The 17725-nt window shown below is 43.7% G+C and overlaps 1 protein-coding gene across 2 annotated transcripts in view; it reads left to right on the top strand.

Moving 5' to 3' along the window:
- c11.1 (maestro heat like repeat family protein c11.1) overlaps positions 1-4896 on the top strand; it is a 193255-nt gene extending 188359 nt beyond the window's left edge. For both annotated transcript variants that reach the window (XM_065444129.2, XM_065444128.2), the window contains one exon: positions 420-4896. In XM_065444129.2, coding sequence (XP_065300201.1) covers positions 420-568 — 149 coding nt within the window. In that variant the 3' untranslated portion in view covers positions 569-4896. The remainder of the gene's footprint in view (positions 1-419) is intronic.
- The last annotated feature ends 12829 nt before the right edge of the window (positions 4897-17725 follow it).

The raw sequence follows: 17725 nt of genomic DNA, 5'->3' as shown, positions 1-17725 counted from the left end.
GGGTCGTTAAATAGTTTTGGCCCATTTGGAGTTCTTACGCCCTGGTCTCCAAGTCTGCATTTCGAATTCTTGTTTTATTTGCACTGAGCTTGTTCAGTAAATTTCATTTTCCGTGTGCTCAAATCATACCACCCTACTATTTTCCTGCTTTTTACCCATTATTTATTGAATTTGCATGCTTGGTTCCTGAAACATGTTTTAACTTAGGTCCAATACACGAATTCGGTGTACACAGGCCTCAATTTTTCATTTACAATCATTGTTTGTTCTAAGTAAGGAGAAGTGATCACACTATAGTGTATTGCATCAGCATTGTTTGTCACATACTACTTGATCATTTAGGAAGCTGAAAAACCAGTGCTTTCTTTGGTACCACATGTTATTCTGCTTGATGAACCTATTGTCTTGTACTTTTCAAGGCTGTATGCTGGGAAACGCACGACCTGAGCTCCGTAAGGACCTTCCATGTGAACGTGCATGTTCGGCACTCGTCTTGCTGCTTAAGGCTGAGCTGCCTGAACAGCGCTGCAGAGCTGCTGAAGCTCTGAGCCTTCTCCATGGTTGCTGAAGAAGTCCGGGCTGCCTCTCATCTAGATGCTATGGCCTCCTGCCATTGAAAGCAAACGCATCTGTGCCTGAAGGGCTTTTTCTACATGTTATGCTCTTAGTCTTTGCGTCTTCCCCACTGAAGCCTCGATCATAACTGCCATGTCACAGGCATTGTAAAGAGCATTGGGTGGGGCCTGCTCTATGCCATTCCTTGTTGGTCGCTGTTGCTCTTGACGATCACAGATAGGTTTCCTTGTTTTTATTCTGCAGCATGCTGTAAAGGCATGCAATGTTATATTTTTCCATATATAATGCATCACGCTATTATGCAGAATGACATATGCAGAGTGATAGATGCATACTATGTACGGTTGTATCTTGATTATATTATAGTGTAAGGTTGTACATTTGATGTTAGGTCTCTATACAGGAGACCGCCACATGATTTTTTTTTAAATTTTTCTAGCCTATATAAGAGTATGTGATATAGCAGTGTGGTATTGTTTATTCCAGAGGATTGTATGCGGGTGTGCTGAGGGCTTACCCAATTATTTTTCTTATATTTCAGCTTCGGTTTCACTGCATATTTTTCTAGTGCCCATGGTAGCGAAGCAATAATACGTATACCATGTTCAATTGCAAGCATTCCCCACTCAGTTCATTTTGTGCATCAAGTTGTTTAGTCCGAGTGTTGACTATACACCTTATTGTGCACATGTGCACCATTATTAGCAGCAGGCATTTGGTTAAACTTGGTGGTACTTTACTTTAAATAGTGGGTACACTTCAGTCAAAGTGGAGATACTACATTTAGAATCTTTTTTTCTTTTTAGTACAGGTAATCTTTTATTTAGTTAACTGGCTTCCTGATAGTTGAGTTGTCCATGGAGGGTTGTGTGCTAGTGAAGGTCAAGAAGTCAGGATAGTTGGAAGGCATTGCAACATGGGCATTGTTAATTTTCGAAGGGTAATGTTCATATGCAAAATCCACATGAGAGGCAAAGGTTATCGTTCATCTTCACTGCAGTACAACACAGTTATATCGTGTAAGCAGTAATGCGCCAAGTATAGCTGCTTTATTTTCAGCATTTATTTTCCACATAAGGAGACTGTACGAGATGGGAGCACTATTTTTATTCATGTTAAACATTGTATTAGATTACATAGACACAGTAGTTCAGGTAGTTGAAGTCTATATACAGATATAGAGAATTCTAGTATTCTCCTATTCTGGTAGGTATGAATGTGTGTAATATACTGAAATGCACAGTGTACTTTGAGGTGAAAGCAGGCTATCATGCCTGTCATTGGGTGTGAAGATGTGATGCCACATTCTGCAAGCAGTTTTACTGAACCATCCACCTACATATGATTTGCTCATGTATGGCAGCCATATGTAAGCATGCAAGTGGCTCACAATGTGAATCACATGCGGGGTACAGCCCTTGTACTGTGCACTGGATTCTGCAGTGTGCCACCAAAGTTGCAGCTGGTACAACTGGTGGTTGGAAGAGAGAATGCAGTGATCTTATCACCTTAATGGCCTTTTTCTTTGGTGGCTTTATTTTCTTTCTTACGTTTGTTCTTGGTGGTGGTGGTTTGCTGTCTAATGCCCTCAACATTTGTGGCATCACTTGCATGGAGACATTGTATGCTGCTGCTAGCCATGATGTGTGCTCTGTGGTGTAAAAGAAGAGCCACAAGGCTTCACTGTTGCACTAGTGAATGCACTAGTAAATTCACTAGTGAATGTGGCACACATGATGATCCGTACTCTGCTGCAAGTAATCTCAGCTTGAATGTGAGTATGTGGTTGCAGTCTTGTGAATTCCTTCCCTGTAGCACATATAGGGATAAGGCCAGGACTATGCCTCATGCACTCAGCATGTTTTACAATCCTGCTTGAAATTCCCAGGCAGTGATGTGGATATTCCATGTCGCAGCAGTGAAAACGTATTTGTATTTCAGGCACCAGTAACTGCTGTGACCAGTAATTGTGCAAAACTCATGCATGTATGCTCTAACGTGTGTGCACGTAAGCACACACAAGATGGACATCTGTGCTGACTTTGAAAGACTTTGCACACGTACCCTATAGCTGACATTCTAGTGCAGCCAGCTGGTCATGCCAAGCACAGGCTTGCTAAGCAACTGAAGTTATTAGCTGCTGACCAGAGGTAAAATTTTGAATGTATCCACTGACACCTCTATCATGTGTACTTCACTGCTCATAGCAATGTTATCAGCAGAATTAGTACTGTTCATTTAGTTTTGTTGAAGAGCAATTGAGTATAGGAATAGCTCTGTGAAGAAATGTCGCTTTATGTACGGCGCCTGCGAAGCTATTCACTGTGAAGCACCTGTGACAGAAATGAGTGAATCCATCCTACTTTGGAATGGGAGATCTACAGTAAAAGTCACCATGACACTGTGCTTTCTATACTAATGACTCCCACGGCAAATACAATCTGTAATGAGGTGCCAGCTGCATGTGCAAGCTGCAGCCATTTTCAAAGAGAAGACTCGACCTTTAGGCACTTATTTTATGTGCGTAATTAGTGTGATCATTATTAGTTTACATTATATGGTACTACATTATTGGTTACGGTGAACATATTGAAGGTCACTAACAGTTTCTTGGCAATTCTTTGTGTTCTTTTTATCATATCATGTAAACTTGTGCACACAGCTGATTTTCTTTACACGACTGGAAGAATGTGCTGCATTTGTATGTGGTGTCTCAAGTGAAGGCATCATGTGCACTTCCTTTCTGTTGCATTATAGCCCCTTCCTGAATATTTGGAAAGCGTTCCGAACTGTAGTGGTTGGTGAAAGGCCTTCTTGGAACATCCAGATGTCAATATGGCCCTTACTTTATCTCTCTAAATTTTCCTAGCATAAGACAGTCATACAGCCTGTATTTTGTTTGCCAAGTTATGCAAATGAGTAGTACTCTTTCAGTAATTTACTGCCGCACATGGCTAATTTCTTAGGGTTTAGAAAATTTGGCATCAACACAGAATGCTGGTGGTCTTGACCAACTCCTCGGCCACATGTTATGCAAGCTTTGTTGGCGCGTTACACCACTTGGACTGGTCTTTATTTTGCTGTTATTGATAAAGTTTGTTCCAGCTGCTTCCAAGAAACAAAATTGATGCTGCTTCCTATGTCATGTGAGCACGTGGCTGGCACTTGAGAGGCACTTTATCTGCAGCACAAACCCATTGGTCAATGCACTGTGCAAGAACTCGAAACTCAGTTGCTGTATGTGTTCATATGCAGTGGCTAAAAGTGTGTGAGTATTTGAAAATTTCGAATACCAGTCAAATATTTTCATTTTGATATTCATATTAATATGAATTAGAAAATTTTCAAACATTCGATGCAGCGCGAATATTCAAACCAATTTGAGTATAATTTCTGGCAGTGCAGGGCTAAATGCAAATGTGTGCCCATTTTCATGCTACTTGGCACACTCCTGTCTGGTGGAATTTAGCTTATGAGGTAAGCCCAGTGAACGGTCAACTTAGCCCTGCAGGAAAGCCAACATCTCGCAGGCAATGGGCATGGGTTTTGAAACAGCGAAGGTGCAACTTAACATGGGTAAAATAAACAAGCTTTTACTCTTAATTACACTTTAGTCAACTTTTTCTTATTGGTAATGTAAATGCAATGTTCTAATGTGCAGTAAAAAAATGTTCTAATAAATGCATGTGCATATCATTATTCGTTATTTGAAGTAAACTATTAGTTAAGAACAAAAACTGCAAGAAGGGGCCTTTCTTGTCCCATTTCTTGTACTGTTCTTAACATAATGTACAAACTAGCCCAATGGCGCACTCGTGAAGCTAACAACATGCAATTCGTGTTAATTTTTTTTTACATTTCACACCCGTAATAGCAACCAAATGCACAGAGACTGCTACCATGGCCAACTGCCTCGGAACTAGCCAAAGAGAAAAATTCATACGCATCACAGGCATGCATGTTTGTTTTAACGGTGGGTCACACTGCATCTACACATGCAGAGGCACCATGAGCTGAAGCAGGATATGCACAGTGGCTGGTCGCTACCACTGCTGTGCCATGGCTTCACTTTGAGCAGCTTGGTGCAAGAAGATATGCATGTTTTAAGTCTTTTCTCTTTTTTTTTGTAAAACATTGCATTCCATCATTTCTTGCCATATGTTGCACATATTTGAGTAAAGACCACCGTAATTGGGGTGTCAAATTTTGCCATGGAAATGTTATATATTTTTAACTACATTTCGATCGTATCTGCACAATAATTACCACAGATGAATTCAGTGAACTTGCTGGTAAAAATAAAAGCTGTCGCTCGTCTCAGATGTTTTGCTTTGCATTATGCTTCTCTTGCTCTTCCACCTACTCATTGCATTTTATATCTTTGGAGGTGCTTGACAAGAGGTTTAAAAAAAAAATAAGACTCATCTCATACCGACGTGTAGAACCCATTACTGTACACCGGACACGTGCACTTTCTTTCTGCTTCTCCTCCCCCACTACTATTTACATCTAGTCTATATTTGACTCAATTCCTGCTATTAGTGTGGTCAATAAACACACACACACACACACACACACACACACACACACACACACACACACACACACACACACACACACACACACACACACACACACACACACACACACACACACACACACACACACACACACACACACACACACACACACACACACACACACACACACACACACACACACACACACACACACACACACACACACACACACACACACACACACACACACACACACACACACACACACACACACACACACACACACACACACACACACACACACACACACACACACACACACACACACACACACACACACACACACACACACACACACACACACACACACACACACACACACACACACACACACACACACACACACACACACACACACACACACACACACACACACACACACACACACACACACACACACACACACACACACACACACACACACACACACACACACACACACACACACACACACACACACACACACACATATATATATATATATAGCATTGGTAATGTTTTAGTACATCGCTTGCAGCGCTATTGCCAATTCTAAGTCAACAGTGTTACTTGAGATGTAATGAAGGAGGCAGCTGGGACTTTCATTGAATTTTCTGCTGTTACCATACATAAAAGGGTGTAAGCATCTCCTGGTTATCTCAAGAGTTTTACAGATGGATGCAGGTTACTGCTTAGGGGTTAAGAAAGAGCAGGAATTGAAATGGAAAGCTTTGCACTCATCCAGAACTGTAAAACACTTGCGGTGTCACTTTTCTCATTCGGAGGTCAAAAAGTATGTCACTGTAGGTAGATGCGCATCTTTGGTCAAATGAAGGTTGATGTGCAGAGGGGGATGGGGGGAAGAAAAAAAAGCAGTGTAGCATTGCAACAACAACGCAAGTAGAACCTCGTACAGGTGCAGTTTAGCATGACAATAATCTAGAAATGTTTGTTGCTGGCAGCCCATATAGTCACAACCAAGATCCTTCTATATTTGAAGTTAGTGCCATTCCTTCTTTCCAGCTTCTTTCCTTCGCTGGCACCTTCACCCCTTGCCATCACTTTCATTGTTTATTGCCATGAAGGAAGTTCCAGATGTCGACTCAATTCGTGTGAGAGGAGTGTTGTGAGGGTGAAGTGCTTGTATGAGGAGGCAGTAAATGGCAACACCGAAATGTAGGTATGGCACTTACTTCACCGTATATAGGGACCCTACTCAACCACAGAAATAATGAGCCTTTAGTGGATGGATCGAGAAGGTTCTGGTGTTGCGAGCGGCCTTATTGTTATTGCTATCAGAAATATCTGGAAGGCAAATCGAAAATGTTTTTATGATGCGCCTTTGGGTGTGTTTATTGTCCTACTTTTCCTAGAAGTGTTCCTGAGAATAAACCTTGCAGTAGTCTGCCAAGTTTATGCACATTGCCATCAATATGTAATAGCTGGGTTGTTTGGCCAATTGAAATCCTGAAAACCTGCTAGTAGCTCCACTTTGTAGGAGGGTGAAACTGGCAAGTAAAATGCCTTTTCATCTGTGTCACATGGAAGCGATTTCATCACACCGCTCATGTGTGCTGGCTGAGTCTACAACGATCTCATCTTCTTTTTCAGTGTTGGACACGCCATATATGTGTTCTGCAGGGAGAAATGCACGCTCACTACTACTTTGAATATTAATACAGTGCCGACGATGCAGTCACCTTCTATATGTGTGCCAAAGGAGACAAATGCGCACAGAGTTTGGGCCATGCTTTGCATTGTTGGTGTTTATAACTTGTTTGATTTTTGCATGTACAAGGGAGTTGAATGAACTTTTGTTATGTACCGTATTTTCGCGATTCTAAGCACCCCCCCTCTATTTTCGCGGAAGAATTGGGAAAAAAGTTTGCGTGCGAATCTAAGCACCCCCCTATTTGTCAGGAATCGCGCGTATCTAAGGCCGCAGGGCGCTTGCTCACTCTGTCATCGAGCCGGAGCCATCGGAGTTCCGAGGTGGCACGGCGTCCGCAGCGCGAGTACGCCATACAGCCTGACTGTATACGGATGTATGGCAAAAGCTACATAAAGCGTCCCCATCAACCATAGCAAAGAGGATTTCGGAGGCTTGGAAGCGGTTCCAAGTGGACGTTGTGGTCAAATCATTTAAGAACTGTTCGATCACAAACCACTTCGACGGAACAGAAGACGACCTGCTGTGGGATACCGAGAGCGGCGGTTCAAGCGGTGTGATGAACTCGATTGGCAGTGATAGTAACTGAGCATCCGACACAAGCGGTGGGTTCACTGTGTGCACCAGTTTTTCTTTTGAATGTTTGCAAAATAAAATGTTATTTCTCGCACCCGTGTCGTCATGATGTCACAGTGAAAAGGGAGGAGGAGGGGGTCATTTTAGATTTTTCGAATCTAAGCACCCCCCCTCACTTTGGGCATCGCGATCGTGAAAAAAAGGGGGTGCTTAGAATCGAGTAAATACGGTATATTTGCATACAATTGCATTTTCAAATTGGGAACTGTAGTTTCATTCCATAACACTTACTTTTTTTTACTTGTGCTTTTGTTGAAAGATGAAACATTTTAGTTGCATATTTAGTCTGAAGCAGCATGTGCAGCACTGTGCCCATTATATACGAGCTTTCTATTTGTGGTTTCGCAGCTTATGGCAAGTGATGTTCTTCATGCTATGCTTATGGGTTGAATAAAAGTTGTTTTCATCGATGGGCCTTTCTTATGAAGACTTTCAAGACCTCTAATCCACCTTAGCACAGTCCCCAAGCCCTTCAGTGTTTTTGTGCAAACTTGATCAACAATGCACCATAACCTGCTACATATGCTCAAATATATACAGCAAGATGCCAAATAAGCAGCAGCCATGCCAAACCCCAGGGGGTTAGGCAAAGAAAGCTTCACTTTAAAAGCTTTAACAAAAAGGTATAACACTGCTGGAGGGTTCCCATTTACAATTGCAGGTGTGTAATCCTGGGGACTATGCGTGAGCACAGCCCCCCTGTTCTGCTGTCACCTTTAAACCACAGCTAGGTGCTGCATAACGCATGTGCAGGTGGTACCTGGAAGAGGCACAGCATTATTTCCAAACCATAGTGTTAAAGCCGATTGGTTTTTGTGAGTGCTTGTCATTTCACAGGTCTGTTTAGAAGTGCACTTGTTGACGGGAAATAAAATGATAGCTAAAAACCATGAAGCTATAGTGTGAATTTCATACTACTCTATTTGCGGCAGGCTGTGTGTGCAAATTGCAAACAAGCGATGTGGGGTGTGGTTTCCATGTATAGGAAACTGGACATGCAGCTAGCAGCAGAGGTAGAGAGAGAGTACACAGAAATACGCAACTAACACTATACGCTCATTCAGCAAGTCATTCCGGTGAGAAGTGTTAATTAAAATTAAATTGTAGGATAACTGCAAGTTGGCCTAGTTGGAACAGATTCATCTTAAAACTTTTTGTGCGCAAACAAACAGGGACGAAGAATAGGGGCAACACAAGGACGAGCGCTTTCTAACAACTGGTTTTATTTTTGAAGAACTACCTGCTTAAATACCCACAGATTTGCGCGATCTAGTCAACAGAGCATGCCTATAGCGCATATGATACCCGCGGATCTGCGCGATCAAGTCAAAAGGGCAACGTCAATATTACATATAACACTTGTGATAAAAAGACGTGGACAAAAGCCACCCGGTCATACTAAAAAACAGCAAGGTGCATAAAACAACCACTTACAATAAAATGTGTTAAAGATGTGATGATAGAAGCGAATTTTCTTTAACAATGAAACAGGAGGATGGCTGATGCATTTTTCTTTTTGTTTTTCAATCCAGTGTGCTTCCACGATTTCCCTAGCGGTTTGATTCCTATGCCTGTACAAAATGTCTGTGCTAGTAAGACAGGGGGAGCAATCATGTTCTTGGCAATGCATTGCCAAATTTGTAACACATTTTATTGTAAGTGGTTGTTTTATGCACCTTGCTGTTTCTTTAGTATGACCGGGTGGCTTTTGTCCACGTCTTTTTATCACAAGTATTATATGTAATATTGACGTTGCTCTTTTGACTTGATCGCGCAGATCCGCGGGTATCATTTGCGCTATAGGCGTGCTCTGTTGACTAGATCGCGCAGATCTGTGGGTATTTAAGCAGGTAGTTCTTCAAAAATAAAACCAGTTGTTAGAAAGCGCTCGTCCTTGTGTTGCCCCTATTCTTCGTCCCTGTTCGTTTGCGTTTGCGCACAAAAAGTTTTAAGATAAATTGTAGGGTTTTGTGTGCCAGAACCACAATCTGATTATGAGGCACGCTGCAGTGGGGTCTCCAGAAATTTGGACCACCTGGGGTTCTCTAGCGTGCACCTAAATCTAAGCATATGGGTGTTTTCGCATTTTACCCCCATCGAGATGTGGCCACCATGGCCGGGAGAAATTCAGTCCCACGATCTCATGCTTAGCAGCCCAACACCATAGCTGCTAAGCAACTACGGCAGGTGCATCGAGAAGTGTAGTCGAGGAGCAGATTCATCATCAAGACGACAAGGGGGTAGTGTGTGAGTACAGGCCCTTAGCAGCGAACTTTCTGCACATCACACACATGTGCAGTGTTGCTACAACTTCTGATTTATTAGTAGGTCTAGTGATTTCTTCAAATGTTTAGTGGTTCAGTGATAAAAAGCTTCAGATTCTACTGTTTTTGGGCATCTTCATGAAAAACAGTAGCTAAATCTTCTTTTTCAATTTTTTTTTACTTATCCAATTGAGCTGCTAAAGCATGGTCAACATATATTGCACATGAGTAGCTAGTGATATGTGCCTTTCCTGTTGCATTTTTTGGCTTAAGCATAGTCCAAAATACATTGAACACTTGGGACTTCAGGTAGCAGATGTCACCTGAGACCTTTCCCATATCTGGCTTGAAGGTTGGAACAAGGTGTTTTTTAATAGTTACGGTGTTCGAGATCCCTGGTGCACAGTGTGGTTTTGCAAACCATGTACCACGGCAAGAATTTTGGAGGTCGTATCATGTTACTGCTTTGCAGATGGCACATTGTATAGCAATAAGCACTGGATTCATGCCGATATAAACTCTTTTAAAATACTGTACTTTATTTGTCAGCATGATAATCTGCTGGTTTTTCAAGCAAAAATCTTTTTTATGAACTGTGGCAGCACCACGTGTGAAGTTTCTGGTGCCGCAGAGAAATGCACGGCTCTGTAAATGTGGCACGTCGTCTGGATGCAAAGCAGAAAAAAATGCTGTTGGCCTGCGGTTCACCGTTCAGTCACACGATACCGCAAAAAAAAAAAAAAAATCAATGTTTTTTTTAATTTCTTTTTTAGCCGATGTTTATGGGAAGATTGTGGTGTGAGGCTATGTAAATACGTATTGCACTGCCTCCAGTGTGGGCCCGTGCACACTGTAAAAGCGAGCTTGTTTCAGCACGTTGGAGCGGTGTCCTTGACAGTTGCAGCTGTGGGTGACAGTTCAGGGTATGGCTGGTATAGGGTGTTCAGGGGGCATAAAGTGTCTTCAAGGCGCTCTGGTTTTGAGCATGTAGAGGGCCTGAGAGACAGTTGATGCAAATAAATGCAGGGGGAAAAAAGACATTCTACCGTCAGTAGCATGAGTTGGTGAATATATACATAGTTTCTTGGAGTCGCATCTGTGAGCTCAGTGTCGTGGGTCATCAGGCCAGTTCTTCCTGGCTGCCTTAAGAACAGCTTTCGAAGTGCTATCACCAGGTGGAGACGTTGCACCTTATCCAGATAGAGATGTAACTTTTGGACTACGAACTTCCTTGATCTCCACCTAACTGTGGAATCTCAAGTGAAAGCTCCACTGGCATATTTAGTCGGGTGTAGATCGTCGCTTCCCGTAGAGTCCAACATGAGAGTTGTATCTTTGAGAGTTTTAAGAGTTGAAACATGAGAGTTTTTTTTCCTTTTGTTTTCTTTTCCTTCTTATGTTGCAGTGCCTTTGTTTCCCAGGCATTTGTGCCACGAAGGTTATAGCTGACAATTTCCTGTAAAGCTACTGAAGGACTGTATCCCACTGAATCTAGAGCTCTGACTTAAGTTTGCTTTTAACAGCCTGTGGAACAAGATCTTATCATTCAAGTTGAATGATCACCCTTTCACATTACGGTCGTAGTAGTACCCTTGAGCTCGCTCCTCGCTTTCACATCTTTCTTAGCCAGTTTCTGGGCATTGTTCAAATGTTCCAGCAGGTTCAAAACGTATGACTGGAGTCCTTGCTTTCCCCTTCCCATGCTGCTCTTAATGAGCTTGAGCAGTGGTGACCCAGCTGGGATGCCTATCATAAGTGAGCTCAACTGGAGTGAATCCTGTCGTCTTGTGCAACGCCGTCTGCCGTGTGAACACAGCTGGCAGGCAAGCGTCCCGCTTTTTATTGCTCATAACATAGAGCATGAAGAACATGTTTCAAAGTGGAAATAGGTGGACGTTACCAGCACGAAAAATTGAAACACTTGTTCAACGAATGATTGTAGAAAAATGCACTAATTAACTTAGTAATTGATTACATTAAGGAACATAGGTTGCAATATACAAATTGTAGCCGGTGAGATTGTCAGGCAGAATGACACCAGTTTAGAGATATGCACCATGAAACTTGCCATAAAAGTATACTGTCGCAATGGCCCACTTACTTTTTTTAACAAAATGCTTTCTTTATGGCACACAAAAGTATTTGGGACACCGATGTATTTCAGCTCACACTTTGGAAAATATCTTGAAACTGGTGTAATCCTGGAAATTCATTTCGAGTGGATGCAGCATTGTTTTACAAACTGACAAGCTACAATTAGTGAATTGCAATGTGCCGTAATGTAATTAGGAAATTAGTCAATGTTAGCTATGTAGAATATATGTTTCGATTTTGCATGCTAGTAATGTCTGCCTCTTCGAATAATCCAGCTCAACGACAAGAATTATGCTATATGCCATAAGCGATTTTTAAAAACTCCATAGAAGTTGAAAATGATCACAGTGTGTAGTGAATACACTTCCTTGGTTGATTTGTATTTCCCATGAGAAACCAACGCAAGTGGAAACTGACAAATTGACAACATTCGCGCAAGTTGCTTGTTTCATCGGTACATGCTGTTAATTTTGTCATTGTGCACCCACAAAATACAGAAAATAAAGGAGCTAAAGAAAGTCCCAGTTTAAATGTTATTTTTATGTATACATCTTGAAAACCTCCGGTAACTGCATGTACTCTCGTCACATTATCAGTGGTCTAAAAAACTTAATGATCACACGTTCTTTTAGAGTATCTTTTAGGCCATTACCTTAATTTGCATGAGAACTCACTGCGAATAATAGCAATTTATATCAGAATTGACAAGCCATTTGTACTATAAAAAAATAACACTGAACAAAAAAAATCAGTTTCGCCTGCCAGGCAATGCATTGATTGCATTGCAAATTATTATATAGACAGCTATACAAAGTGTCCGTATAAGTGCTATATTGCAATAAAAAAGTTCCCCCACAGTAAATTTAAGCTTGCATTCTCAAGCCAGATGCTTTATAACCACTAGAGCATTGCAGCTTTTTTGTTTTAATTAAGGAGATTAGCGTTCCTAGCCTACTTGAGCCACATTTGTTTCCATACATCTAGTGTCTTGATGCTACTTTCTCAAAAACAATAAGACCTTTAGCAGCAGTGCTAGCAGCATTGAACCCGCGTCACACGGGTTTCTCAAATACAGCAGCCCAACGCTTTAGCGCTGGGCCACGAATGACGACAGGTAATGAGTGAACAATTATGTGAAACGTAAACATACGTCGTCTCATAAGCAACTCGAAAGCCCACAACCCTCACAATGGAATATACCGGACGATGTTCACTGATTTTGACTTTTTTATCTGACCATTGGGTGTACACACACTTGCCCATTCTTGGCCAATTCTCCAGAATGGGTATGTACTAATGTAACAGAAGACGTATAGAATCCCTAAATGCATTTGATATTGCTGCGATTAGTATTTTTAGCCCGGCGTTTTAGCTCTGCGTTACGTTTGTCCGCGGGCAGTGAGGGTTTAATACTCGGCGTTCGCACGCACCGGCGCACCACCAGGGCAATCTCCGACAGGGATTTCGCAGTCGTGCCGCGAGATGGCGCAGCGTCACCATAGGGAATCGCGACAAAGGAGCTGGACTGCAGTGCACTGCTTATACATGACGTCACCATGACGCGTTTCGGCACGCACCGGCGCACCACCAATGATAGGTGTATACTAGAATGAGGTGGACTGGGCCATAGCCTCCTATTAAATATAGGACGCTATGGCTGGGCCGGACGGCGCTCCCCCGCTGAGGCAGAGCTGGGCAAAGATGCTTTGCAATTGTATCATGATACGATACAAGATACTCGGGGAACAAGTATTTGAGATACAGATACAAGATACTACTGCAATTATTGTATCCAATACGATACTTTTAATTTCTTATCATATATATGTACAGTCGCGGACAGAATAAAATGGACCACGGGATCTCCGAAAACGTTCAATTCCCGAGCAGCCTGTAGCAGTAACCAGTAAAACTGCCCACGACAACGTTGTTAGCATATTCTAGTCGAGGTCCAAAATGCAAATACCAGATTGCGTTGTAAGGTTGCGGAGATATTGAGCTTTTTTTTAGATTTCATGGTCCATAATATTCTGTCCGCGACTGTACATATAATGTAGGAGCAAACGCGTATGCACGATGATGTTTTCTTGGAAATTTCTTAATGCCGACCAACCTTGTTGCATTTAAATGAAATGTCTGTTAGTATCTCAAAATTTTTGTCTTTCTTGCTCAAACTATTGGCGGCGAGGAGTTATGGAGTCGCCATCTATCGGAAGCGCCTCGCTGGCGTAGTATGAGGGATCACGCGGCGCGCTCCTCATAGGTTTTGCTGTCAGCGCTCATGGAAAACACCACGCGGGAGCTATCCCGGACATTTCTGTAAGTACTTTCGAAACGAGAAAACGTTTTTACTCTCTAAATAATAATCTTGGGCAAACTGAAAGCACAGAAGCGTTTACAGACGCCATCTCTTTACCGAATACGTACAGTGAATTAACGCCACTGTGCGCGGTCGCCGCGATGGAGTCTCCCGAACCGGCTTCTTGCGTGAAAGGTAGGTAAACGCTGAGAGCAAACTATGTGAAATATGTTCTTATAGTGTTTGTATAACTAAATGGAGCGTAATAGAATGAAGCCTCAATGGAGCGATCGCACGTGATTCGCAGCGATCGACTGCGCGTCTGCACGTATGTCCGCGCACTGTTTCGCTTTCGCCGCGTGCGCGTTTTCGCACCGTGCCATGAGCTTTAGGCCGCAGAATATGAGCGTTTGGCAATATATACAAGCAACCATTGTTGCGTACGGGCGCTATCAGAGCTGTTCAAAAATAATTTCATTGTAGAGACTTTCAAATCGCGACGATTCAATCTTTTTTTTTTAAATTCCTGGGCGTTTCAATATTATTTCTCGAGTTGCGTCGCACTATATGTTTATCGATGTTCTCAGCGTGCGATTTCTCGCTGCTTCTCTTTTTGTAATCCAGTGCATTATTTCATAACACAAACATGACCATATGCCATGCTTTTTTTTAATGTGCTTCTTACCGCTCCCTTTCCACTCCAGGGAACTTTCCAGTATGTATAGCATCGACAAGTTCATAGACCAAACCGTCATGACATTATTCGGGCAGCGGACTCGGGCGAGCGTCTCAGTGCACGTTTTTCGAACATCGCAGACCCGGCGCCGTAGCACAAATCTTCGCGTCTGTGCTTGCTGCATACCCGAGTTGTAGCCGACGCATTGTTTACCGGTTTTATGTTTCGCAAGCCAAGCTAACGCAGCTTCTTGTCTTGCGCCTACGTATGAATTAAGGCTGACACCGGGCTCCGTTGCGTACGTCCGGCACTGCGGCACCGAACAGTAGCCTACCATGTTGCGCGGCTTCAAAGGCAGCCACTACCTATTGTAGTGCTTTCAATCGTCGTAAAGGAGACACTCGAAGCGGGAAAATCTCGCCCCTAAATGAGGACCGCAGCGTACGAGGGAACTCAAACTCTCATTTCCAGCTCGCTTCGGCGCTCCCGAAGCAGCCGACGCGGCCGCTATGTCCACGTGATCCCTCATAGCACGTCACGCCAACGGTGGCGTCAGCGTTTCCTGTGGTGGAGCTCGAGGCCAATAAGATTTTAATTCCGAAACAATTTATTGGGGTTGCTTTAGCTGCTTAACATGAAAGCTCTTTACACACTGCGCTGTCAGCAGTTTTTGCTTGTCGCTTTTGTAATTTATGGAGTCGCTGCTCTGCTTGCCGACAAGATATGTAGCGGGTCGCCATCTAATTACAAGAACTTCAATTAGAAGCCTCTACACGATGGTGCAAATGCCACTGTGCACTATTGTGATCGATTTATCCACGGAGGATTTATCGGACAGGCGTACAGCAGCAACGGCGCTGGCCGAAAGATAAAATAATGTCGCTGCCTTTAGTTTTATTCAGGTTGCTATACTCTTTGGGCATACAAGATGACCAAAGATTATCTGAGATAGTATGTGAGATAGATGTATATTTAATACTGCCCAGCACTGCGCTGAGGCGCCGCGCGTGCTCGAAGTGTGCGAGGGCGCTGCGAGCGAACTGGATTGCGGCGGAGACGCGCTCCGCGGCATATTCAACGTGTTTTCGCTGCGGAGATCACCATTTCTTGTACGAAGCTGAATGCTCAGCTGGTCCACGGGGATCCATCCCCTTCTCATACCTCATACCTAGGGTTGATAAGATTAGGGTTCTGGGGATGATTATTGAGTCGAACGGCGCCAACACGCTGACGATCCAGAAGATTATTGCCAAGACAGAAAATGCGGTACGCCTAGTGAAGAGGGTGGCCAACAGGCAGACGGGGTTCAAGGAGGACAGTCTCATTAGACTTATGCACGCATTTGTATTGTGTCACTTCACTTATGTGGCGGCCATGCACAAGTGGAAACCATCGGAGAAGGAGAAGCTTGACACGCAGATTAGGAAGATCACGAAGGAAGTGTTGGGTGTGCCAATGTGCACCAGCACCGACCGACTTCTCCAGCTGGGAATTCATAATACCTTGGATGAGATAGCTGAGGCTTAGGAGAGGACGCAGATGGTGCGTCTCTCTACGACTAGCACGGGTCGGCAGATTCTGAGAGAGTTAGGGGTTTCTCAGGAGAAGATTTCGCAGCTCCATGTCGGTATTCCCGTGAAGGTCCGTAATCGGTATCATGTCAAGCCTATTCCCAGGAACATGCATCCGGAGCGAAATGTTGGTAAAAGAAAGGCAAGGGGAGCTTGCCTACTGAGACTCATTCGGGATGAGAATCAGAAGGTTGGCTTCGTCGATGCTTCTTTCAACGAGGAGAGAAAGGTGTTTACCATAGTTGTCGTGGACAATGAGGGCAGTCTCGTTAACGCTGCTACCGTTCGGACTGATAGGCCAGAGGTCGCAGAGCAAGCGGCTATTGCGCTCGTCTTGGTTGACAGGCGCAGGCCTTTTGTATATAGCGATTCAAAGTCGGCCGTTAGGGCCTTTGAGAAGGGCTCGGTGGCTAAGGTTGCTTTTAAAATTATGCAGACATGTGAGATCTCTCAACACTACTTATGTTGGCTCCCTGCTCACCTTGGGATGATCGAGGGAGCCCCTCCGAATCTCAATGAGTCCGCTCATGAGGCAGCGCGAGATCTTACCCTCCGCTCTGCCCCGCGCAACGGCGTGGCGGTACTCCCCGAGAATAGAGACTCCCCTTCCACATACAATGAAATCACGAAGTATTACCTTCTTCATCGCAGGGATTACAGTTTGCCGCATCCTAAACTAAACAGGGCTCAGGCACTTACATTACGCTTACTACAGACTGGTACTTATCCTTGCCCACGGAGACTGAACATGTTTTATCCAGAGACGTATACAGAGCCTTATTGCCAAGATTGTGGTGCTTTAGCCACGCTCGAACACATGCTCTGGTCTTGCGAAAGAATTGAAGACTCGGCGATCAAGGATGCGTCCAGGTGGGAGGCTGCACTTTGCAGCCCGGACCTGGATGAACAATTCTGGGCTGTCCAGCAGGCTCACGATGTGGCCTGCGATGTGTGAGCGTGGCTTTAGCCACGCTCGAACACATGCTCTGGTCTTGCGAAAGAATTGAAGACTCGGCGATCAAGGATGCGTCCAGGTGGGAGGCTGCACTTTGCAGCCCGGACCTGGATGAACAATTCTGGGCTGTCCAGCAGGCTCACGATGTGGCCGTGAGGCTTGGCCTTCCGGTCCCGACGTGGGAGCGGCCCGCTTAGTGATGAATTATCACTACTTGCAGGACCAAATAAAGTTTTCCTTCCTTCCTTCCTTCCTTCCTTCCTTCGCTGCGGACGCCAAGGCAGGTTGCACATATATTGTACGCTCTTAAAATAGTGCATTGTTTAAACTGCAGATTTATGTTTAAACGATTTTGCCAAACATACGTGATTGAGGCATAGATTATACAACACGACGTTTTCAATTTTGCTGAAGTGTGTCGTGTGC

The sequence above is a fragment of the Dermacentor albipictus genome, chromosome 1 (genome assembly GCF_038994185.2).
Source record: "Dermacentor albipictus isolate Rhodes 1998 colony chromosome 1, USDA_Dalb.pri_finalv2, whole genome shotgun sequence".
NCBI lineage: Eukaryota > Metazoa > Arthropoda > Arachnida > Ixodida > Ixodidae > Dermacentor > Dermacentor albipictus.
This window is presented reverse-complemented; position numbering and strand designations above follow the sequence as displayed.